General features: G+C 41.1%; 1 protein-coding gene across 3 annotated transcripts in view; it reads left to right on the top strand.

Moving 5' to 3' along the window:
- The window catches only part of Fam168a (family with sequence similarity 168 member A), a 203,461-nt gene that overhangs the window by 168,477 nt on the left and 8,673 nt on the right, over nt 1–26,311 (top strand). For 2 of the 3 annotated variants that reach the window (XM_003463453.5, XM_013145322.3), the window contains 4 exons: nt 5,597–5,677; nt 11,874–11,900; nt 16,972–17,097; nt 25,461–25,603. In XM_003463453.5, coding sequence (XP_003463501.1) covers nt 5,597–5,677; nt 11,874–11,900; nt 16,972–17,097; nt 25,461–25,603 — 377 coding nt within the window. The remainder of the gene's footprint in view (nt 1–5,596; nt 5,678–11,873; nt 11,901–16,971; nt 17,098–25,460; nt 25,604–26,311) is intronic. The other variant, XM_013145324.3, reaches the window with a different exon arrangement.

The raw sequence follows: 26,311 nt of genomic DNA on the forward strand, positions 1-26,311 counted from the left end.
AGAAAAAACTAACAAAACAAACAAACAAAACCTTTTCACTTCATTGAGCTCTTATAAGATAAAAGACATGGGTTTAATACTCAGTTTTCCTAGCACTGTTTATGAAAAGGCAGTCCGGGGGGCTGGGGGTTTAGCTCAGTGGCATAAGCGCCTGCCTTGCAAGCAGGCAGTTGTGAGTTCGATCCCCGGTACTGATAAAAAGGAAAAAGACAAAAAAAAAAAAAAAAAAAAACCAAAAAGGCAGTCCTTTCTCCAGCATACATTTTCGGCACTTTTTCAGAAATAAATTGGCAATACATGCATAGCGTGTTAGTCAGCTTTTTCTGACCATGACAAAATACCTGGGAAAGTCAAAATAAGGAAAGATTTATTTTGGTTGCTGGTTTCAGAGCTTCCAGTCTGTGGTTAGCTAATACTGTTGCTTTTAGGCCTGTTGCAAAAGTGAAAACATTAATAAGAGGACAGATGTGGAGGAGGAAGGGTGGAGTAGGGTGTGGTGGAGGAAAGCTGCTCACTTCATGGTGTACAGAAGGCAGAAAGACACTGGAGAGAAAAGGGCCAGGGACAGGCCTTGTACCCAGGAGCACACCCCATGACCTACTTAACCCTTCCACTAGGCCCCATTTCCAAATAGCTGTGAACTCATGAGTGGGTTAACTCATTGATGAGAGTAGTGTCCTCTTGATCCAATAACTTCCTCAAAGCCTATCAGCTAGTCTTTGGGAGGGCATTTTAGACCAGACTACAACACTTGGGTTTCTTTCCAGATTACCTGTTCTGTTTCATTGATCTCTGTGACTGGGGATTGAACCCAGGGCCTCTTGAGTGCTGAGTACATGCTCTACCACTAAGCTACACCACAGCCTTGTGTGTCAGTTTTTATGCCAGTAGTATATTCTTTTGATTACTCTGCCCTAGCAGTATGTCTTGGAATCAGGTATTATGATGCTTCCAGTCTAGTTGTTTTTAGTTAAGATTGCTTTGTCTAGGTGAGGGTTGTTTGTGGTTCCATATTGTTATGAGTTTATCTAAAATGTCCTCCCAAAGGTGCCCTCCCTCATGGTGTTAAAGGCTCAGTTGCCATCTGATGGGCTTTTGAAGTAATTGAATCATGGGGATTCTAACTTTATTTGTGGATTAAACCATTGATGAGATCGAGATCTGATGATACTGCTGGGAGACATGGAAACAGGAAGTGGGACAGAGTTGAAGGGAGTGGATCATGGAGTGTGGTTGTGGAGATTATATCTGGTTCCTGGCCCCTTTCTCTAGCTGTCTCATCTCTCTGCTTTCTGATTGCCATGAGATAGATGACTATCCACCACCACCATCTTCTACCATGTTTCTGCCTTGCTGTAACCCTAAAAGCCATAGAGCTGGCTGATCATTGACTGAAACATGAGCCAAAATACATCTTTGCTTTTTTGTTTATGTCAGGTGTTTTGTCACAGAGATAGAAAGCTAACACACATGAATTTTAGGATTGTTTAATGTATCTATGCAAGGAAAGAAATAATACATTGTTTTAAAAATTTATGTGAGAAAACATTTGTTTGTTTTATATGTCTTTGTGTATTTTTATATATCTATGTATACCAAAATGCATTGATATTTTGATAGAGATTACATTAAATCTGTAAACTACTTTAGCAAATATGGACATTGTAACAATGTCAGTAGTATACTTCCAGTTCATCAGGTGATCTTTCCATTTTTTGTGAGTATCATCTTCAATTTCTTTCATCTTGTTTTGTAATTTTATTATAGAGGTCATTTATTTTGCTAACTTTATTCCTAGATATTTTAATATTTTGTGGCTATTTGAAGATGTATTATACTATATAAATAGTATCACGTGCCCTATTTTATAAATAAGAAGACAAAGAAAAAAAAAAGACAAAGATATAGTAATCTCATGCCCAAAGTCCCATAAATAATCAGTGTTGTCACTGGGATTCAGACCTAGGCAATCTGGCTCCAGGACACACTTTTTCTGTGTTGGAAATCAAACCTGGGCCTTTGCTTGTGGCAAAAAAAGAGCACATTACAGCTGGGGATATATTCAGGGTCCTGAGTTCAAGTCCTAGTATCAAAAAAAAAAAGGAATATCATCAGTAGACAGATGAAGCTAGAAAGATAAGTTAGGGTCAGTTATCATAAAGGAGACATGGTCACAAGATGATAAAATTATGAGTTCAAAACTCAAAACATAATCTGTCCCCTGGGGTTTGGTTAACCAATCTGTCCAGCCCCTCAGAATGGAGAATATAAGCCATATCACTTATGAATTTCTGCAAAATGTTAATCCCACACCTATACTTTTTTCTGGAATGTCCTTCTTTTTAGTGTATATCCCAGAATGCAGTGTCCGACATGTCACCTATAAAATGAAAAATAGTCAAATAAAGCTTCCTCTAGTGATGCCATTCTATAAATTCATGTGAATTAAAAATAATTCTGGGGCCAGGGATTTAGCTCAGCAGCATAAACACCTGCCTGGCAGGTGTGAGGTCATGAGTTCGATCCCGGTACCGAAAAAAAAAGGAAAGAGCCAAGAGTGATGGTGCATGTGTGCAATTCCTGCATTCTGGAGAAGCTGAAGCAGAATAATTGCAGGTTTGAGCCCAGGCTGGGCAAGTTGGAGCCTTGGCAAGACCTCATCTCAAAAGTTAACAGTGTGTGTAACTATATATCTCAGAGGAAAAGCCCCGTGGTTCAATGCCCAATATCACCACCACCACGACAACAACAAAACTATAGTTATTCCCCATGTAATGACTTACTTGGTCAACAACTGTTCCGACGTACGACCTGTTACCACTCAGACATAACAACTTGTCCTTTTTTTTTGGTACAGTTCTGTACATTTTGTTTATAGAACCTCAATGTCTTTTTTTCTAAGTACAGTACACCTTGTTACAGTACTGTAATTTTTGCTGATTGTACTGTACAGTATAGTTTTATGTTCTTTTATGCATTATAGTACTGCATGTAGCAGTTATGCAAATAAATGCAGTCATCAAGTTGGAGCTTTCTTTGACCATTTGCTCTGAATATTGTAATGTACATATATTCTATATAATTCCTCATTTAGTGATGCAATCAATGACCCAGTTGGGAGGTGCAGACCAGTTATTAAAGGAGCAATGTCTGTTTTCAGAAACTTTGAAAGAAGATTCTTTAATCACTTCTAAAGTAAAACGCATTTTAAATGACAGGACAGTTATCATCAACGTGACTGCATAGTCTGTTACATGAAACCAAACACAAATTTCCGCCATGAGACTGGTTCACTAGCTTCCCAGATAAGACCCCTCCCTGATTTACATTTGGAGAAATGGCACACCTCTAGATTACTAATTAAATGACAAGTTGGCTACCTCAATTTAAAAAATCAGAAAATGATTGAAAAGGGGAATGAATTTTCTTTGTAGTTAGAAAGGATTTAGGGAATAGCATATTAACAAAGATACATTATTAAAACTCCAATATTTACAAATCCCCAACAAGCTTTCAGGGATTTAGGGATTTTATCTTTGACTTTTAAAACCAGCTTCTGATGTCAGTCAAATAAATGAGCATTTAAAAACTACAAGGATTAGTGAGACAGGCACTTACATGGATAATGTCTCCATATTCAGGATATGTATGGAATTCCCAAAACACAACAAAAGACAATCCAGTTTTTTAAAATAGACAAATGATTTGAATAAACAGCTCATCAAAGAAGATAACTTTCCAAGTGACACATAAAAAGATGCTCAACGTCTTTTGAGCACTGATCATTAGGGAAGTGTAAATCAAAACAGTAACGAGTTACCACATCACACCAATTATGGTTTGATGTTCTGTGCTGTTCTGTTCTGCTGGTACTAGTGACTGGACCAAAAGCCTTTGCAGTGAGTTACACCCTCAGTCCTTTTTTATTTTGAGATAGGATCTCACTAAGTCACTAAATTGCTAAGACTTGGGTCAAACTCAGGATTCCTCCTGCCTCAGTCTCCCAGAGTACTGGAATTACAGGCATATGCCACCATACCCAACTGAAAGCTATAGTTAAAACAAGGAAAAGGAAAACAAGTATTAGTGAGAATGTAAAAAACTTTGAATCCTCATATATAATGGTGCAGCCATTGAAAAACTGTTTAGTGGTTCCTTAACCTAAATCAAACTAGGCTTGGTGGAGCACTCCTGTAATCCCAGCACTCAGGAGGCTGAGGCAGGAGGATGGCTGTGTTTGAGGCTACCCTGAACTGCATAGTAAGACTCTGTCTCAAAAAAAAAAAAAAAAAAAAAAAAAAAAAAAATCCTAAACCTTAAATCTGAGCCAAGTATAGTGGTTCATACTTATAATTCCATGTACTTGGGGAAAGATTATGAATTCAAGGCCAAGCAGGGCAACAAACAGAAAGATTCCACAAGAATTGAAAACAAAGCCTCAGGTATTTATATACCATTTCTCTTTGCACCGTTGTTCACAGTAGTCAAAAGGTAGAAGCAACCTAGTTGTCCCTTATTAGATGAATAAATAAACAAGATGCAGTATATATATAAAACAATGTAATTCAGCCATAAAAGGAAATAAGTTCTGATACATTTTTTTTAATATGATTGAACCTCAAAAACAGTCCTAAAGGCCAGGGATAGATAGGTAGGTAGGTAGGTAGATATCTCCATTGCACAACACCTGCTTGGCAAGCACAAGATCCTGAGTGCAATTCCTGGTATCAAAGAAACAAAAACAATGCTGAATGAAAGAATCCAGACACAAAAGGGCAAATAGGATATGGTTCACTTACGTCAAATACTTAAAGTAAGAAAAATTATAGATTAAAAGATTAGGGAACTGGAAGGCTTGAAAATCATTAATGGTTACAGAGTTTCTGTTTGGGATGATGAAAGGTGGTAGAAGCAAATGCTAGTGATGACTGCACAATCCAGGGAATATTTAACGCTACTTCATGGTACCCTCACATGGGTAGAAGAGAAAATTGGGTATTTACTGCACTACCGCAGAAAATGCATTTTTTAGAAAATTATTTTTAAAAACCTACATATACTAGGCAGTGGTAAACTGAGATTGACTTGTATGTGCTCTTGGAAGCTGACTGTGAGAATCTTTCCCACTACTTAATCACTGACATTGTTACACACCTATAATCCCATCACTCAGGCTGAGGCAAGTTGGGAGTTCAAAGGTAACCTGGACTCTATAGCAAGATCCTGCCTCCAAAAAAACAAAAACAGAAAGCATATAAACTAGTGTATCTGGAAAAATAGATGCCAGACTGAGTATGTATTTACCTCTGAGGAAGAGAGTAGTGTTGTAGCAGGAATGTGAAAATAAATTTATGATTTTTACCATATGTATTTCCTTTTATGTTATAAATGGACCAGAAAATCTGCATATATTGGAGTTGTGGAATGGGTTAGTTTTTTCTCGAGAGTCTAAAACTGTTCATATATACAATCTGAAGTGGCCTATGAAGAGACTGAAAGCCAAGCCTGAAACTTGGATTCTGTTTGCTTAGAAATCTAGTTTTCATTTGTGTCTTGTTTTGTTCTTACCCAAGTATGGCTTTTCTTGTCTCTATAGGTTACCCCACAGCCTACCCAGCAGCAGCCCCAGCCTACAATCCCAGCTTGTACCCAACCAATAACCCCAGTTATGCTCCAGGTAAGTAGAGTGTGGGCAACAATGGTGAATGGCGGGAGAGGTAGAACTTTTTTTGGAAAAAGAAACCCATCTGCTGGTCTTTCCCTATCCTTAATTGCTCCAGCTTCAATCTATCCAGGTTTGATTTTCCTTTGGGTACTAGGGCAGATCAGCCTTAGGGTGGGGGTGGGAATAGAATCTTCATTCTCCTTGGGACTTAAGAATTGCCAGTCTCTCCTGTTCTGGAATGTATGAGACATACATCTTCTTTATAGAACCTTTTGTGCGTTTTCTAGCAATGTGTGTGTGTTCTCTGCTCATTTTCCCCTGAGGCTGCCAGTGGGAAACATGCAAACACATGCAGCAGACTACTGGGGTATAAATTTGGAAGAGAGTGAGAGACTTGCCACTGTGGACTAAAGAGCTGCTTTCAAGCTGAGATATGCTACGTATTTTTCCAAAATAATGGAACATCATTATTTCTTGGATAGAAGTTGAAATGGGTTTGAGAATACTGAAAAGACTCATTCTGTTTTGGGCCAGGAGCATTGCAGAGGTCTTATGCAGATCCCAAGCTCTTTGCTCAGCAAGTGCTTTCATACTCAAGAGCAGGAAAAATATGGGCCCTGCAATTAAAAAGTTCTGGGTTTGAATCCGGATTACCCAGCTCACTGGTAAAGCCTTGAGCAAGTCACCTCCTCTGAGATTCGAATACGTACAACTACCTACTTCAGGGTTGTTGATGGCCTTATGTAAGCGCCTCTTCATTTATTCAGCAAGTATGTATTGTTACTTATTTGTGGAATGTCCTCTGTACTGGGATAGAAAGATTAACAGAAGTCATCTTTTTTTTTTTTTTATCGGTACTGGGGATCAAACTTACGACCGCCTGCTTGCAAGGCAGGTGCTTATGCCGCTGAACTAAATCCTCAGCCCCAACAGAAGCCGTCTTTGCCTGAAGTAGTTCATAGTCTGTTTGAGAACCTAGCATACAAGCACATTCATGGCAGTGCAGTGTAAGTGTTATAAAACGGATATAAGCTGGAGAGAAGAGAGACCACTATCTTGGGATGAGACTACTGTACAAGGAAACCTTCGCAGAGGAGCTTGTGGAAGAAACGTGAGGGAAAAGGAAGAAGTGTTCTGTTAAGCACAAAGGGAGCGGGCATTCCAGGCAAAACAGAGTATGGCAAAGCCATGGTATTGTGGGAGCTGTTAGGAACCTAGAAGTAGTAGCAATTATTGAAACTGTGAGAGGGGCTAGATGAATCAACTACACATTTGCAAGGGTCAGATCCCATTTTCTTGTTTTTATGGTTATTATAAAATTAGAAATCTAGAAAAGACCTTAGATGTCCTCCAGTTCAGTCTTTTCTCTTGACAGCACAGATCCAGAGAGAAGCAGTGCTTTGTCCCATTTTCAGCGAATCTTCCAGAGCTTGGAGAGTAGAGTTCTTGGCAGGTGTTCTGTGTCTCAGTCCCATGCTTTTCTATGCCAATCATTCTACTTTTATTCCCTTTGTTTTAGGGTAATCAAAATAGAAAAGAACATGGGGCAGGTCTAGATTTGAGCCCTGGAATCAGTATCATCCCCTTTCTTTCTGTCTGTCTGTCTGTCTGTTGCTTTCTGTGTCTGTCTGTCTTTCCCCCACCCCACACTCCTCTGCTCCCTCCCTCCTCCCTGTCTCCCTCTGTTTTGTCACTTTCTCTGTCTGTCTGTCTCTCACACATACACCCCCATAACTTTATCAGATAGCTCCCTTTTTTTTGACAAAAAACTGTTTTATGCAAATAAATTATAACACTTAAATTTCCTGCATAGGTACATCATTCCACTCGCATTTATTTTGGCCCTATTATGTCTGAGTTACTCCAGAAGACACTGTAGGTGATTCAAACTTTAGGAAGTTCCCTTCACTGTAAGAATTTGTAAAGTGACATATGAGCTAAGACTCTCAGGATTAGTATCTCAGAATTTTAAGATAGGGGCTCCATATATAGTTCGTGCTGGCCTTGAACTCACTGTATAGCCCAGAAAGGCCTCAGCCTCCTAAGTGTTGGGATATAGGCCTATACCACCATGTCTGGCTTCTATGTTTAGTTTTTTAAAAAATAATAACTGTAGGGCTGGTGATTTAGCTCAGCGGCATAAGCGCCTGCCTTGCAAGCAGGCAGTCATAAGTTCAATCCCCGGTACCGATAAAAAAAAGGGAAAAGACAAAAAAAATGCAAAAAATAATAACTTTGGTTGTTGTTTTCATTTTTGTTTTTGGGGGGTTTTTGTTTTGTTTTGTTTTTTTGAGACAGAAGCTTGCTGTGTAATCTATGCTGTCCTTAAACTCACAGCAATCTTTCTGCTTCCCCTTCCTGAGTCCTGGGATTACAGATGTGAGCCAACACACACTGCTTTGAAAAAGAATATAGTATTTGCTGGGCATCACACGCCTGTAATCCCAGCATGTAGGAGCCTACGGCAGGAGGATCCTTGTGTTTGAGGCCAGCCTTGGCTAAAAAGTGAGCTCAAGGCCAGCCTAAACTGCATGGTAAAACCCTTTCTCAAACAAACAAACAAACAAAAACAAAAGAATAATATTTGTTATAATTTTTTTTTATCAGTACCGGGGAGTGAACTCATGACCACACGCTTGCAAGGCGGGCGCTTATGCCACTGAGCTAAATCCCCAGCCCCATATTTGTTATAATTTTGTGTGGGAGATGCTGAGGAGTGAACCTAGGACTTTGTATATGCTTTTCAAACACTCTACCACAAGACTCCATCTACATCCTATATTTACTTTTGATCACTAAACTACAGTACCCCCAAAAAATCAAGAAAAGGAAAGAGCAACAATAAAAGCTTCAGAAATTGTCTCTGATAAAATTCTTAATCAAATTTGGTAGGTTCTATTTGAAAAACTGTGGTGGCTCTGATGATCAAGTCTATCATGATGATATATAAGTGATTTAAATCCTAGAGTCTGAAATTGGCATTGTAAACTGGTCTGAAACAGTGTAAAGTGAGATGCAGAAGGTCAGATAAGATCAGATATAAGATAGATGCATTGTCTTCATAGTCAAGAGGCCACCAGTGACTTCACTGACTACAGGAAGGGAAGTATGAAGACTGGAAACTGGAGCACAGTGAACTGGAGAGGAAAGTGGATGGAGCAGGGATAGGCTGTGTTTATAAGAAACTTGGCAATTGGAGAAAGCAAAACGAAAGGACTAGAAGGAAATGTAGGATCAAAGGAGGGTTTTTCAGGTTTGAGCATGTTTAAACAAGCACTAATGGGAAGGAACAAATGGAGGAGACGAGTCATGATGATGACAGACAGCCAAAAGTCCTCGGACAGACAGAGCCAGAAGTCCAGAGCTCAGTTCTCTTCTTTATTTTGAAGAATTAAATGACAGGAAGAGAAAGGGGTCCTGACATGAGAGGGCAGCTCTTCCACTCAGACCAACGGTAAGATTACAGGTGGATAGATATGCTAAGGACAAATGACCTTGATTTGCTGACATAGAAATGAAGAGAGAGAAAGGGAGGACTCCAAAAAATCAAGATTCAAGTGCAAGAGACTCCCAGGAAGCAGTGAGGTGGAGCAGGCCAACCCTGGAGGCTGGCTGAGGCCATGAATTAATCCAGGCTCTAATCCCCACTACTAGGCTAATTTCTCATAATGTTCAGCACTTCTGCTGAGAAGTTGTAGGCTTGTTTTAGGGTTAGTTTAGCAAATGAAAGAATAAGAAAGAAATAGCCGGGTATGGGGGCACATCCTGTAATCCCAATACTCAGGAGGCTGAGGCAGGGGGTTTACTGGAGTTTGATGCCAGGCTTGGCTATAAAGTGAGTTCAAGGCCAGCCTGAACTGCATGGCAAGACTCTGACTCTCTCTCTCTCTCTCTCTCTCTCTCTCTCTCTCACACACACACACACACACACACACGCACACGCACACACACACAGCAATACTACTTATTGAATTCCTATGCGTTAGATTATTTTTTAAGCTTGTTACAGATGTTAACTTTTATTTAAAAACAAACCACTGAGGTCAGTACTGTTGTTACTCCCATTTTCCAAATGGGCAAACTAAAATTTAAGAGAAGTCCGGTAACTATCTCAGAGATCCAAACCCTGTCATCCTGCTACAATACCCACATGACCAAGATCTTAACCACTACCTTGTCTTTGAAGCAGTAGGCAGAATGAAATGAAGGTGTCAGTCTAGAGCAGCCAGGATAGCAAGAGCAGATAGTAAAGAAAGGAGGAGGCTGAATGTGTATGTGTGTGTGTGGAAAGCTGTTACTATGTATAGGGTATTGTTTTAATCTTTTATTTTATTTTATGTATGCATGTTTCACTGTGCAGTTCAGGCTGATCTTGAACTCACTTTGTAGACTAGGCTGGCCTCCAACTCCCAGCAGTCCTCCTGCCTCAGCCTTCCCAAGTGTTGGGATTACAGGCATGTGCCACCACAACCAAATTATATATATATATAATTTTTTTAAGTCATTTTGTCTTTTTTGAGAAAGGATCTCGCTATGCAGTTCAGGCTGGCCCTGAGCTCACTTTGTAGCCCAGGCTGGTCTCGAACTCACAATGATCCACCCACCTCAGCCTCCCGAGTGCTGGGATTACAGGTGTGAGCCACTAAGCTGTTTTAATATCTTTCAAAAAGCCCCACTTTCTGCTAAAACTCAGTTTTCCTTGTTTTATGTTTTTAGAGATCAACTTATTTTCAGGCTATGACTAAAGGAATCATTTGCTCAGAAATCCACAAAATCAGGAGAGTGTGGTGCTCGTGCACTATGTTGAAAAGCCCCAGACTGTGCCTCTGAGTTTGGTGTGACCTTGAGGAAATCCCTTTCTGTTCTGAGTCATGAATGTATACACAGTCACATAGAGGCTCATGTGCGCGCGCGTGCGCGCGCACACACACACACACACACACACACACACGCACGCACTCTTACTCACCACTCACTTCTGGGTTTGTCTCATAGTGTGGAATGTTGGCCCGCATTCCCAAGCCTCCTTATTGCAGTGGAGGAGTTTCTGCTGTGGAGGAGCTCACCCAAGGTTGGAGAGGACAGTATAGATTACTCTCTACTTCCTGCCAGGCTAGGATTTTGTGATGCAGAGAGGTTCCCAAAATACTGGAAGAGCTATTCTTAACACTTCTGAGTACCCTAAGATGTCATCTGTCCATGAGGCAGGGAAGGAAGCCAGTTAGTTTTTCATGGGTACTGAAAACAATGTGGATACTTCAAGATCTTAATGATTTGGGGGAACCTTCCAGAATCTGCTTGGCCCCACAAGAGACAGGAGCCAGCCTAGATTTGGCTTTCACAATCTGGAAAACATAGGGTTTGGCATATTAATGACAACTTGACTTAAATGAAAACCAGAATACAAAATATAAATAAAAATGAAATACCTCCTCACAAGACTGTATTTACAAAGCTGTTTCATTTATTGACTAGCTTGATTTCATAATGTCCTATAAAGTACAGACACATTATTCCTACTTAACATGTGAGGAAGATGCATTCTCTGAATACTTGCCTTGATCCAGGCATTGTGTCAGGCATGTTACAAATGGCCACTTCACCTTAATCTTGTGAATTAGAGCTGCTTGCTCTACTTTTGCTCAGAGATGTTAAGTAAATTGTTTGAAGTGACACAGCTAAAAGATCAGTAGAGCTGGGATTCAAACCCACTATTCTGACCTCAAGCCTGTGCTCTTTCTGTAGCACTACCCTGAAGGCTTCAAGGATGGATCGATTGCACTGAATCTAATTCTGTGTGATGTTAAGAGACCATGATGGCAAAAATTGTCCTTAAATCTTTATTTCTTCTAATACATGAAGCCTCTGTCACGTGTGAAGTCCCTCTGCAATTTTTTGTGTTCTTCTTGTGGATAAGTTTATAGCAGGATCTGGGACTTGTTCACATCAAGTAGCTTCTCGTTCAGCTGCCTGGAAGATGCCATTATGACATCTAGGGAAGTGCTCTGTACAATGAATGAACTTTTCCTAAATGGCAAGTCTGTCACCCCCTCCAGGGTAGAAGCTCTTCATACCCTCTACATTTACTATTTCTTGTGCAGCCTGGGGAGAAGGCTATCTCAAAACAAAGACTGTTTATGTAACTGTAATATGTACAACTTTGCACAGATTCTTAGTGGTAATTTCAACTAACGTTTCTATCCAACAGAATTTCAGTTCCTGCATTCAGCTTATGGTAGGAGAGCTATTTTCCTCATTGTATTACGGCCTATGAATGTGTTATCTTGTAACAATGGTAGATCCCTTCCTTTCCTCCCCAAATCCCATCCCCTAGGCTTGGGCTCCCCCCAGGTGGCTCAGCAGCAGTTCCTGAAGCATGCAGGAACATGTCTGATGGTGCAAAATCATGGGTTGGAGACACACAAACCATTTCCCTAGGGCAGCAATGAAGAATCATGGCACTGAAAAGCATCCCTCATCCTAACCTGGCTGGCAAATTCAAACAAATGAACAAAAATTCCAGGACCTGTATGTGGCTTCTCTGTTGGCTTTGTGGCAGCCTCTGTGAAGGATTCCCTGGATTATGCCTATACAACCAAAATACCAGTCTGCCCCAGGGTCAGATTTTTCATTTCCATTGTCAGTCTGACATGTTTGAAGACCTGGTTGACTTTACATATTGTCTGTTTTTTTACCCTGAACCTTGAACTCAGGACTCATTTTGGGGCGTTTTCTTGGATGGTGAAAAGTTGGGACCACCTGTGCCAACGAGTGAGGAATCAGAGCTGAGTTCTCAGGGCAGTGTGAGCTCCAGGCCCAAGGCACCACAGGAACTTCTGGGCACCTGTGAGGGTCCAGCAGTATAACCTGACTAAGTCCTTTTTGTCACAGACAGGAAGGGACCATTAGGGGAAACTCTTACCTGGGCTTCTCAGGTCAGTGTTTTTGTGAAATCTCTGCACAATTTGATTAGTTGGATGTCTGGAATTTAGTGTATATATATGTCGCGCATCTTTCAGAAAATGAGCTATGAAATTTCTTGCCACCGCTGTGGGCTGTGTGATCTCGGGCAATTTGCTAATATCTCTAGGTCTTCCTTGAAGTGTTGTATTCCATATGATCTCTGAGGTCTCTTTAAATGTTAAGTCCCCTTCTCTTAGAATTTTATTATTTCAACATTGCTATCTACACACGTGTTTTACTTATCACTTAACATACAAAGACAAAATCCCCACTCTCAAGGAGCTTCTAGTTTGTTAAGAAAACAGTCAAACCATCTAAATAGAGGGCCTTCTAAGGTTACTGGAACTGTCAGCTGTATGGGATGCAGTCATGGGTTGTGGTCAGAGGTAGGGAAAAAAAAGATTTCACAGTAGATGCCAATTTTCAGTTAGATTGACAGATGAATACACATTTACCAGGTAGAGTTAGAAGAGCTAATAATTCGGAACAAACCATGAGAATGTGCAGTTCCTTAGCATATTCTGGGAATGATAAGCAGATTGTGTGCTGTAGTGTGAGTTGTAGGGTGAAAATGACGGGTTTAGAGAGATCATCTAGACTAGATCATGGGGGTCTTTAGTGCTAACAAGAAATACAAACTGGAGTTTAACAAATTCTAGCCAGTGACGAGCCTTGCAATATTGTTAAGAAAGGGTATTTTGTGGTTAGATTTAGATTTTAGATCACTAACTTAGAGATTGAAAGGGACAGGTTTAATTAAAAACAAACAAAAAACTGGATGTGGTGGTGTGTGTCTCTAATCCCTGTACTCAGGGAGGTGGAGATAGGAGATTCATTTACAAGTTTGAGCCCACTCTGGGCAATTTAACAGGACTCTGTCTCAAAAATTTTTTTCAAAGTTTAAAAATAAGTAAAAGGAGCTGGAGATTTAGCTTGGCACAAAAGCCCTAGGTTCGATCTTTAGTAAAAAAAATAAATCTAAGTAGTTGGAGTAGCTTGGGTGAGTTATGGTGAGAGTTTCAGCTGGAGCTGTCCACAGCTGTAGAAGTGAAAGAGTAAACAATAGCCAGAAATAGAAATTATAAGATTGGTGATGATTGATTGATTGATTGATTGACATAGGGGATTGACCTCAAACATGTGAGGCAAGCACTGTACCAGTAAGCCACACCCCCCGCCCTTTCCCCCTCCACTTCTCTTCTTCCTCCTCATTCAAGACAGGGTTTCACTAAGTTGCCCTGGAACTTGAGATTTTTCTGCCTCAGTCACCCAAGAAATTGGGATTATAGATTGCATCACTGTACCCACTGAAACTTTATTTTTTATTTTCATATCAATAATACAAAACAAAAGTTTATTATTGTCTTTTTATGCAACAGTAATACTGAACTAAGATTAAGTGACTTGCCCAAGATCCCACAACTAGCTATTATGTAGCAGAGCCCAGGCTAGATGTCAGATTTCCTGACTTAGTATGTTGTTCAGGATGATGGTCCCTTGCTGCCTGTCCTCTTTGCAAGTGTGCTTAACAGGTTGTTCGAGTGTCAGAGAGCGTGAGGGTCCCAGAGAGTGTGAGTGTGAGGGAAGTGAATGACCCAGCACCTGGATGTGGGTAACCTGCTGTGACTGGGCCTATGGCCCTTTGCTGCCAAGAGTTCTTTCTTTTTCTCTGTCTTTTTACTTGAAGGATAACCCATATACAGTAAAGTACATGATGTATACTGGTCTTAAATGTACATCTTAATAACAGTTTCACATATGTTACACCTGTACTTTACTGTCAGTTCAAAATAAAAAGCATTTTTATGAAGTGGTTTCTTTCTGGCACCGCAGAACTGGCTGCCTGTTACAGAGTACCCTCTTTCATCACCGTGCCTCTAAAAGCTTCAGTTGTGTCTTTGGCCAACAACTGAGCTTTCATCACTACCACCAGCAGTGATGGGTTACTTTGAAATTGTATATGGAGGAGCAGTCTCATATGGTAGGCTAATTAATGAGGTCAGTTTGACAGCTCAAATTGGTTTTTTGTTTTTAGTTTTCACATTTCTCCAATTATTTAAATTACTAGTGTCTCAAATATACAGAAAAGGTATAGAAAATACGATTTGTTCTTTCAAACTGAAAGAAAGTATTTCTTTATTCAGTAAAATACATAGTTTAATTTATGTGGTCACATAGGAAAGAAAATCAAAGGCACAGTCACAGTTGCTTTTTTTCTGGTTAATGTGCAACATTCTTATACCCTGTATCATGCTGTCTTGTTCACTCCCTGGCTAGTGTGTGCCATGTTGCATCCTCAGTTAGACCATAAAAACCATGTGTGTGGTGACTGTGACCCATGTGTATTCCTGTCCACTGTGGCGCTCCCCTCAGTGCTGAGTAGTTAGGCCTCAATCGTTTTGGTTAATTTTGCTTTACTTTAATTGTCACACAGTCCTTCAGGCGAATGTCAGACTTTTGGCTTATGATGAAAATTATGGTAAAGTATATGCCACTTGGAAGAAAAAACTGGAATGAATCAGAACCTCTAAATTCTCCAAACTCCTACAGCAAATTCAGTCCTCATGCTCCCTGGTGGAATTTCAATGAGGTCTTATGGGCATGGGCTTGCTCCATCGGACTTCTTAGAGCCACATGTTTAACTTTTTAGGTAGTTTTCCAGCCACATGGAGTGTCAAGTTCTAAATTTGGAGACAAGATATCTTAATAAGATCTTGCAGCATTGATTGGATATTTTATCAATCTACTTCATACCAGCACTGTGCCTCCTAGAAAAGAAGCTCAAGATGATTGTTAAAAATGGGCTCTCCTACAGTGTCTGCAGAGCCATGTCTGGATTCCATCAAAGGCCTACACTCTGAATGGGGTTCTGTAGGACCTCCATTTCCCTTGCCAGAATTCTCCTTTTAGTGTTACTTTCCTGCCCATGATTTTCTTTTCATTCCTTAGCATCTGCTGTATATATTGCGGGCCATTAATGCAAGCACAGTCAGCCTGTGACAGCTGCACTTCTAGCCTTGGTTCAGCAAAAACAGCAGAGTCCTTCACCTTCTCTAGCCCAAAACTTCTGTGATTGAAGGGACAGAGACCTTAGCTGCTATCCCGGCAGGCAGCAGGGGTTATGGAATCTCTCTGGAGGTGGAATATCCTAGTTGAATTAGACAGCATATAGGCATGCTTCCTTCTTATTCTGCCCTGTCTTACCTTGCTCTTGCTAAAATATTTCAGGTACATCTACTCCCCACCCCACCTCCTGTAAATAGACCTTAAAATAATCCATATCTGAGACTCCTAAGACCTTCTTTGAGTAAAAATGTATTACTAAAACCATTCTTTTTACCATAAGTAGAAATTTGGGTCAAGAATGCTTTTCCTGTGTTTGAAAGTAGAGTAAAAAGTTAGACATTTCTACCCTTTAGAGCTATTTCCTTTCTCCCTCCCCTTAGGATACCATAAGGTAAGTTTCTTGAGTGGCTTTCTCTTCTAGAACATATGAAGTGTCATCTTTCAAATTTCCCAAGCTGAGCTTGAATCACAATCAGTCTGGGAAGTCTCTGTAGATCTTAGACTGGGCCTCATCTCTATTTTACATCTACCTGAAGTTTAACATTTACTTTCATACTGGCCCAAAGGATCACCTCTAATTCATGAAGGGGTATCCCAACTGGTTTACCCAGTAGCACCCCAGCAGGAGATACTCAGGGGTATATGATATATGTCCAATACCTTGGCCCGGTGTCCAGGAGAAGAAATGAGTAAGGTGTGCCTGCTAGATAACTCAGAGTGCAGGCACAGTATCCTGTGCCTTTTAACTGCTGCAGCCATTGGTTTGACTCTGTAGAGGAGATAATATTGTAGCAAAGTTTGTGTACTGTAGTGACTATAATGTTTATTTGAAAGCAGCGTATTAAATAGACCTCCACACAGTAGTCAGGCCCCCCTCCCCCGCATCCCTCAAAAAAAGGATGAGGAGTGGCTTAGCTGATTTGACCCAATACATAGTCAAAGACTCCCAGGTCGCTCTTGAGTTAATAAAAATGTAGCCAAGGAATATACCAGAGCCTTTGGCAGAAAGTTAGGTAGAAAGAGACAGTAGCAAGTGGAATATCCTGATTCTCTTCATATAAATGCAGATTTTATTGGTTTCAAAATCATTTGAGAATTCAGTTTAGTGCTCCTCCCAACCTATTCACGTATTTTAGAAAGGCTGAATCATTCTGTGTGTCTGAACAAGCCCCTTGGTTATATGTTTCTGTCCAGCACAAGACCCTTGCTTTGTGTCTATGATTGGTGGTGCCTACTTCTTAATTCTGCCTAATGCCATTCTCATGTCTTCCCTTAAGCCACCCTGCTGATGAAACAGGCCTGGCCACAGAACTCGTCTTCCTGTGGCACTGAAGGCACCTTCCACCTCCCAGTGGACACCGGGACCGAGAACCGAACTTACCAAGCATCCTCTGCGGCTTTCAGTAAATACAGCCTGTTTCTTCCTGTCTTGTTCCCCTTAGTTGGGACTGATTTGTTTCTTAGAAAGGAAAGGGATTTTTTAAAAATGACATTTATAATATAAATACTGTTTTAAGAGATTCCTCTACCCATGTTAAAATTGGCCTTGCTTATTCAGGAAAGATCATCCTCTTTGATCATGTACTCAACTTTGGGAAGATATAGTAGTGAGGGAGGGATAAGGAAGTATTCACCTAGCCAAGAAATTTGATTAGGAAGAGACTGCTACTGCATTTCCTGGGAAAGGACAGAAGACTCTCCCCTAAAACAAAATTTCTTAACCTCGTCCCTGTTGACTTTTGTAGTGGAGGAGTGGCCTGTGCATTATAGAGTGTTGAGTCATGTCCCTGCTGTACCTGCTAGATGCCAGTAGCCAGGTGTCATTATGACAACCAAAAGTGTCTCAAAACCTGGCAAAATACTTTCTGGAGAGCAAAACAGTATGCGCCCATATTCAAACAAACAAACAGCACTGCCCTAGTCTACACTATGGAGCACGATGCCAGCTTGCCAGTGAGATTAGTCCTGTTTCTCTTCAGTGGGGTAACTGATGTTATCACCTTCCCGCCTATTTTTAATTTTTTTGTTTTTCTCCACTACCAGCAATTGTTGAATCCAGGACCTCATACATGCTAGGCAAGCCCTTTACCGCTAAGCTGCAGCCCCAGTCCTTTATTTTTATTTTATTTTATGTCTTTTTGAGACAGGTTTTTGCTGTGCAATTCAGGCTGGCCTGAAACGCGTAACAATCTTCCTGTCTCAGCCACCACACCTGGCTGAAATTTATTATGAGACAAGGTCTCACTAAGTTGCCTTCCTGGCTTCAAATCTGTGATCTTTCTACCATGGCCTTCCAAGTAACTAAGATTATAGGCATACACCATCTGGTTATACTGTTTGTTTGTGACAGGGTCTTATATGTAGCCCAAGCTGTCCTCGAACTTGTGGCAGTTCTTCTGCCTCAGCTTTCCCAGTGCTAGAATTACAGGCATGTACCACTATACCCACCCTGTCATTTCTGACTTTGTTTTTTTTTTCATATCTGACTTTTAACCACCCTGGGCTACAAAGTGAGCTAAAGGCTAACCTGAACTGTACAGCAAGACCCTGTCTCAAAACAACAACAGCAAAAAAAAATTCATTGAATGTCATTTAAACTCCGTATAAGGAAAAACTTGCCTTGCTATCTTTAAAGTGGTGCCACCAGGGCCTGGACAAGCTCTCAGCAGGGTATTATAGTGGATTATTAGTCTACTAAGTAAGTAGACTAGACAAACCCATTGTATTTTTCTTATTTAAAAAAGTATGCAGTGTCATTTGTTTCCTTGTTATTATTATCTCCAGATATTACAATCAGCTTATATAACATTGTTCACTTTCTAGGGAAAATGCTTTCATAATCATCTTAACACTGTAGCTCTATAAGGTTATTTTGGGTAGGTTTTTCTCCCAGTTGAAAGTTAAGAAAAAGGTAATGTGTACAGTGCTGCCCAACTAGTAAACAGGACTAGAAAATGATGACTTCCAGGTTAAGACTATTACTGGCTTTTCTGATGAGGTTGATTTTACTCTATAAGAGGATGATAGTCCTTAGAGAGTCTGTCTGTCTGTCTGATGGTCTGTCTTTCTGTCTGTCTGTCTGTCTTCCTTCCTTTCGTCCTTCCTTGAGAGTTTTACCAGATAACTTGAGGTAGAAATCAGTGAACATATGTAAGACTACATATATAAATTGACAAACATATTTTCTTGGACATTTGCACATATGGATAGAGGTATGTAAAGGCACAGCAACTGTAGCAAAAGAAGCCCACAGTGTTGAATTCTAGCCTTGGGTTCTATGTAACATTGGATAATTTGTGTCCATGCTTTGGACCTTTTGAATTATACATTGAGAGACCCCTCTTTTTTTTTTTTTTTTTTTTTGAGACAGAGTCTTGCTGTGTATTTCAGGCTGGCCTTAAACTCACAGTAACCCTCGTGCCTCAACCTCTTGAGTGCTGGGATTACAGGAGTACACCACCATGCCTGATGAGACCTCCTCTCTTGCAGCCCTAACCAGTGGCCTTTGAGCCTTGGCTCACATATCTCCAGGGACATTGCTTATTCCCTCCGAAGGCAGCCCTTTTTGCAGGTAGGCAGTCTTAGTAGCAGAAGGCCTTACCTTTTATTATGTTAAAATCTTCCTGAAGTCCCATTGCAATGTTCAGTAGCACCAGGCAAAGTGGCTCATACCAGTAATCCTAGCTACATGGGAGGCTGAGGCAGGAAGAACACAAATTGAAGGGTAGCCTGGGTAATTTAGTGAGACCTTGTCTCAGAATAAAATTCAAAAGGACTGAAGATGTACCTCAGTGGTAGAGCAAGTTCCTGAATTCAATTCTGAGCGCTGAAAAACAGTAGCTACATCCTACTGTCTCTTCCCAAATAGGCTGTTATGGTCCCTGGAAAGGACCAAAATGAATCCCTGTCTTTTAAGCAAGGAATATATATAATCATGTGATTTTTTTTTTAAATGGAGTTAGGACTCTCACTCACAGGGCTCCTCTTAGTATTCAGATTTTGTTGCTTTTAGTGCCCACAGAAAATTAGGTCTCCCTCTTGTATTCTCTTGTGTGACTACCAACAAGCAGAATTAAGGGTCAAGGCAAGATTTACACATAAAGCTTTGTTTTGTCCAGACATATAATTCTGATACCCAATAAACCAATTAGTCTAAAAGGTATATGTGATGTGAGGGTCAATGCCTTTAAGGTGGTGCAGCTCTACAACTCAAAAGGATTTATGACAGTGAAGAAGGATTGAAGAGAGGGCTGCAAAGCTTTTGTCCTGTTAATATATATACTCTCTTTATTATCCTGTTTGATGGAGTCTGAAATTATGGTTAGGGACCTGAGACAAACAGACATCATAAACAAAGCCTCTGTTATAAGGCAGCACTGACTTTGAGGTACTGCATTCTATTCTTCTCTCATGATGTTGCCTTAGTGAAATTGGGACACAATGGCCAATATACCAAATGCCTAAGATGGGACTGTGAGACTTTTAACTCAGAAAGAGCTCTGCCCAGGGCATAGTAAACCCTGGACTCTGGGCTTGGCTCTCTGATTTGCTGTACAATTTTGGGGAAATCGCTGCCCTCCTGAGCTCTAGGTTCTTCCTCTGAAAGAGAAAGGATTGCATGGAAGCCACTGATATGCTTAAGACATAGCATTCCAAAGTCCTACTTGATCCTCAGATGTAGAATTATTTCCAGGGTAACTAGCCTCCAGTAAGTGAAGTGAGTCTTAAGATTATTTGAGTAAAAATCACTAGTGTTTTTTTTTTTTTTTTTTTTTAACAAGTCAAGGCATAGTGGCATACCCCTGTAATCCTAGCACTTGGTAGGGTTGCGGCAGGAGGATGACCACACATGAGGCCAGCCTAGGCTACTTATGAATTTAAGTCCAGTCTGAACTCTGTATTGAAAGACTATCTCTTTAAAAAAAAAAAGCTCAAGAGCTTCCTATATACTTAGATGCACACAGTTAAAAGCCTTAAAAAAAAATGGGGCTGGGGATTTAGTTCAGCGGCATAAGCGCCTGCTTTGCAAGTGCATGGTCATGAGTTTGATCTCTGGTACCTATTAAAAAAAAAAAAAAAGCCTTGACTTTTCTGATACCCAAGGTTGTCCAGGCCATAGCCCCAGGGAAATTGTCAGTGTTCCCCAAGGGGATGGACAGGACCTTTGGTCGATGGTGGAAAGTCTTCTGCAGTGGTGTTCTCAAAATTCTGCTGGGATACTTAGAATTCCTACTCAGAAATTCAGAATGCCAGCCTCTGAAATTGTCTACTATAAATGAGGATATTCCTGAGAGCGAGGAAGTGAGTGACTCTGAAGCAACCCAGGGCCAGGGCCCAGCAATTTCTGCAGCCTCATGTGAGATCCTCTGGACAAATGGCAGCTTGAGGACCATTGCTGCTAATCTCTCCACATCTATCCCTTCCTTCATCTATGAGTGCTTTTGTTGCCTTGGAGAATACCAGGAGCCTTTCTCCTTCTGTAGTTGTGCTTCTCCTATCCCAAACTGTCATATATGTCATAGACAGATGATCAAGCGAGGCTGCCTTCTACAGCATCATCTCTTTTGCTGCCAAAGATGTTTGGGCTGCTAATTTGTATTCTGAGTGTGAGTGTGTGTGTGTGTGTGTGTGTGTGTTTCATAACATGCAGAGAGAGAAACATTCTCAGACAAGGTTATTCTTAGATAAAGAAACCAAAATCTACTGGAGTCTTTTGGAGCCTTTTGATTTCCCTCAGAGAAGCAGTCCCCAACCCTTTGTAATGGTTGTCCTTAGGACCATAGAGAGGGTGGTGCACCTTCCCTGGACAGGATAAAAATTTCAGAACACATTGTCTAGGAGAATGAAGGAAAGTCACCAGCATTGGTGACTTGTTAACTTTAAAGAATCATAAAACCAAGGGCTGGAGATTTAGCTCAGCGGCATAAGTGCCTGCCTTGCAAGCAGGCAGTTGTGAGTCCGATCCCTGGTACCGATAAAAACGAAAAAGACAAAAAAAAAAAAGAATCATAAAACCATAGCACTTTAACCATAGCATTGTAGAATCTCAGCTGGGCGTGGTGGCACATACCTATAATTCCATCATTCTGGGAAAATAAAGCAGGAGGATTGCAAATTCGAGCCCAACAATTGAGCAATTTGGTGACTTAACAAGACTCTGTGTCAAAAAAAAAAAAAAAAAAAAAAAAAAAAAAAAAAAAAACCACTGAAAAAAGAGTGCTGTAATCCCAGCAGTCTGAGGCAAGAAGATCACTGAGATTAGTCTGGGCTACCTGGTGAGTTCAAAGCTAGCCTAAACTACACAGCAAGACCCTATCTCAAACAGATGAGGGACTGGGAATGTATGAAGGCCTTGATTCAACCTAGTAGTTTGTTTATTTATTTATTAATGGTTTTGGAGACAGGGTCTTACTATGTAGTTCAGGCTGGCCTTGAACTCATGACAATCCTCCTGCCTCAGCCTTCCAAGTCCTGGGATTACAGGCATGTGCCACCAAGCTTAGTTTAATAGTGTTTTTTTAAAAAAATTAGAATTTTTTAGGGGCCAGGGGTTTAGTTCAGTAGTTGCACATAGTACGTGCAAATTCATGAGTTCAGTCCCTGCTACCAAAAAAATAAAAAAAGGAATTTATATTCCTGTGGTCTGTATTAGATATTGGAACAGCCCATAACATTAGTTTTATTTCCTGTCTCTTACACTCTTTCAGACCAGCCTCTGCTTAGATATCCCTACGAGGGAAGCTTGCTTGCTATCTCTCAGTGAAAGAGAGAAAATAAGAATAATAATAGTTAACCTATATGAAGCTTATGCTACGTGGGGCACTTTGCATTTATTTAATGTATTTATCACAAAAACCCACAATCTCATTTTACAGGCGAGGAGACAGTGTACTCCACAGTTAGTAAGTAAGCTGAAGTTTGGACCTGGGCTGTCAGTCTGTCTTCAGATTGCATCATCACTACTCTGTACTGTAGCACTTTCAGAGAGAAGCATCGTTCATTTCCAAATAGCTTCTCCACACTTTTTTGCTGGTTTTTTTTTTTTTTTTTTTTTGTCCTGTTTGGTTTTGTTTTGTTTTGCTGCCCTGGGGATTGAACTCAGGGCCTTGCATACACCTAGAGAAGCACTCTGACACTGAGCTGCATCCCACAACCCTCTCATACCTTCTTTTAGTCCTTTAAATCAGGGGCCAGCAAATTTTCCCGTAAAGGGTTAGATTATAGGCCCTTCCGGTTTGGGAGTGGCATATGGTTTCCATGACTACATTGGAAGAGGAAAGTAGTTATTCCATAGTAAGTGTGTTACAACAAAGCTGTATTTACCAAAAGAAGCTGCAATTACACAAAACCATAGGCCTGTCTTAACTGTTAATAGTGTGAATAAAAGAGGCTATGATAAAATAAATCTGGGAAATATGATCTCCTACATATCCATAGCTTAGAGATTCACCATTCACTTTGTATTTTAAGGACTCTCCGGATCATATAATTATAAAAGACCAAATCTGTTTGTCTTTATTTTACGTTTCTACTTAACAAACTTAGAGAACCTTAGAACTTTCCTCCTGTCCCTTCTCCTTCCACAACAACTTGTAAGATTCTTGGAATTGACCCTCTGCTGTTCACTCTAAGTCATGCCCTTCTTGGGAACCTCCTTTATTATTTAGAAAAGTATAGTGGGTCCCCAACGGGAAGTATCCATCAGATGGCCTCTCCTAGGCATCTGCAAACCTAGACACTGTCCCTGCCCCCCGTACCTGCTTTTCTGCCTGTGACCATACTTCCTGAGTAGCTCTGCAATTTAGAAGCTGTGAGGAATCTGTTGTAGCCTCTGCTTCCATTGACTTGCACTCCCACTTCCAGTGAATTTCTACATCTTATCAATCAATTCTGTCCTCTCTTCAATGTATCTTTTCCACTTCATCCTCATTTCAACTTATTTCTAAAACAGATTTGGCCACAAAACCAGTTTTTTTTTTTTCTTTTTTTTTTTGTCTTTTTCATTTTTATCGGTACCGGGGATTGAACTCACGACCGCCTGCTTGCAAGGCAGGTGCTTACGTCGCTGAGCTAAATCTCTAGCCCCTACAAAACCAGTTTTTTATAGAGGCAGTTATAAATTTGTAAGTGGGAGAGGACAGCGCACCTTTGTGGTGACAGAACAGCAGGTGTCACATCTTCCCAAGTCACTGAGGCCTGGGGTGTTATACCAGAGCTGTGGTGTAAACTGGGATTTGTGCCCATGTGGTAGCTTGCTTATTACTTGGAGTGAGGATAGACCCAGCATCTTCAAAGGCATAGGATTTTAATTAGGAAGGGGTCTTTGTTTTTTAGCCTCCTATTTTACAGAATAAGAAATTCTGTTTTATAGAATAAGAAATTGGTGGTCATCATCAAATTAAGGGGAAAGCTAGATTGAAGCCTGGATCTCTTGTTTTCCAGTAAAACTCTTCTGCACTCTGCAGCCTATTCCCTTCTTGCAGAAACAGCTCCTTGCAGCTGAAAAGGTCCTTGGTGAGCATCTTGTGAGCAGGGAGGTTCAGCAACAGCAGCCAGCCCCACCAAGGATGGGACCACAGGGAAGAATACCCCCTAGCTCCTCTACACTAGGGCTTCAGTGCTGAGGTCCCTGACACTGTCCCTTCACCTCAAGAGTTGAGGGTCTTTAGAAGTTCATAAAATAATTTGTCCTGTTCAAGCTTCAGCTTACATAAGTGAGAAAACTGAAACCATTTAATGATTATCTAATACCATACAATAATTCCATCTGGGGACGGTGTAAGGATAGTCTTATTCATGAGTGACTTGTGATTCAAGTTCTTTCTGAAAACATAAGGTCTGATTTTTTCCCCCCAGAGGACTCAAAGGTAGTACAATTTGTTTGCATTTGTGAGCTTCTGAGGTCCTGACCTCTCAGCCCCAGCTTTTGTCCATGCTTCTGACAAATTTTGTCCATGCAAACATAGCCTGAATTCCATGACAGTGTGAATCTTTGTGATCTCTGATGTCAGGCCTTTCAGACAGACCCCCCTCCAAGACCCAGAAGAGGAAAAGCCACCTATATGTATTTTAGTATCCCAAAAGATGAGGATCTCTGAATGGTATTTTATATGGTCTTTTCCCCTTCATATTCAGTAGGCAGGAGCCAAATGTGCTCAAGGGAAGTCCCTAAAAGAAGAAAAATATAAGGGGGAACATGTAGGGGGAGGCTGGGGATTTAGCTCAGCAGTGTAAGCACTTGCCTATCAAGCACAGGGTCATGAATTCAATCTCCGGCACCCTCCAAAAAAAAGAGGGGGGAAACAAGGCAGAGAAATCCATGACCAGCAGCAGAAAATACTGTGGGGTGCTGAGTGAGGGAGGAGTCAGAAAAATCAAGATGGTAACAGCAAGAAATAGAGAGCAGATTAAGGGATCCATCTGTGTGCATCTCCCTTTCTCGTAGACAGCCCAGAACCCCAGGTTATCAGAGCTGAGAAGGTCCCAGAAGAGACTATCTGGTTCCAGCCTCTTATTGTATAGTTGAGAGCCCTGAAACCTAGAGAAACAAAAGATGCCCAGAATCACAGATGCAGTCCTGCGCACCAGGATTGAAGGAGCTACCTCTGGGGCCAGGGCCATCTGGGTAGAGCCCTGTCCTCTTGTTTGTCCTCAGCTGTGTTTCCAGCCTTGATTCAGCCTATCTTTGGGGAGTTGTGACCCTGCTGCCTTCCAGCAATGCTGTTCTGCCAAGTAACGGGAGATCTCTCTTATTGCCTTGACATAGGATATACTGCGGGGACACCATACAAGGTCCCACCAACCCAGAGTAATACTGCTCCACCCCCTTACTCCCCGTCACCAAACCCCTATCAGACGGCCATGTATCCAATCAGAAGTGCCTACCCCCAGCAGAACCTGTATGCACAGGTAGGTACAAATGGAGACCTGGCCTGTGTCTTCACAGGTAGAGGCCTGGGTGTGGTGGGTGGAGTGGGGCAGGTTCTAGAAGAGGAGAATTTCTGGGTCTCTCCAGCTCACTGGAGAATCATTGATACAATATTCCTGCAGCCTGCTCATGTCAGTCCCAGAAAGGTAAGCATAAAATCATTAAGATTAACAGGGACTGGGGGCTGGGGATTTAGCTCAGCGGCATAAGCGCCTGCCTTGAAAGCAGGCAGTTGTGAGTTCGATCCTGGTACCGGTAAAAACGAAAAAGCAAAAAAAAAAAAAAAACGGGACCAGAATATCAGAGGTGTGGGCCCTTAGGGACTATCCAGCTCAATTCCTTTGTTAAACACACAGGGAAGCAGAGATGCAGAGAAGGGAAAGACTTGTCTGAGGTCACACTGTGAGCTAGCTATTGGGTGCCTTAGAATGGGACGCTCACATATAGTATCTTGGTCTTCTCTCTTTACTCCCACTCTACTCTTCCTTGGTAAACTCTTTAAGTCAGGAAGGAGAGTAGTGCCTAGGCTCTGCTATTGGTGCCTTTGGTGACTTTAGGCGAGTTACTTTCTCTGTGCCTTTGTGCCCCAATCTGGACTCCCTCAGCTGAAATAACACGTTGTCCTGGCATGAGAGTTCTACATGAGGTATAAGTGGCAAGAGTACATTTTTAATCTAAAAAACAAAGGA

The sequence above is a fragment of the Cavia porcellus genome, unplaced genomic scaffold (genome assembly GCF_034190915.1).
Source record: "Cavia porcellus strain 051 isolate PalLab524CR breed Dunkin Hartley unplaced genomic scaffold, mCavPor4.1 scaffold_9, whole genome shotgun sequence".
NCBI classification, from domain to species: Eukaryota; Metazoa; Chordata; class Mammalia; order Rodentia; family Caviidae; genus Cavia; species Cavia porcellus.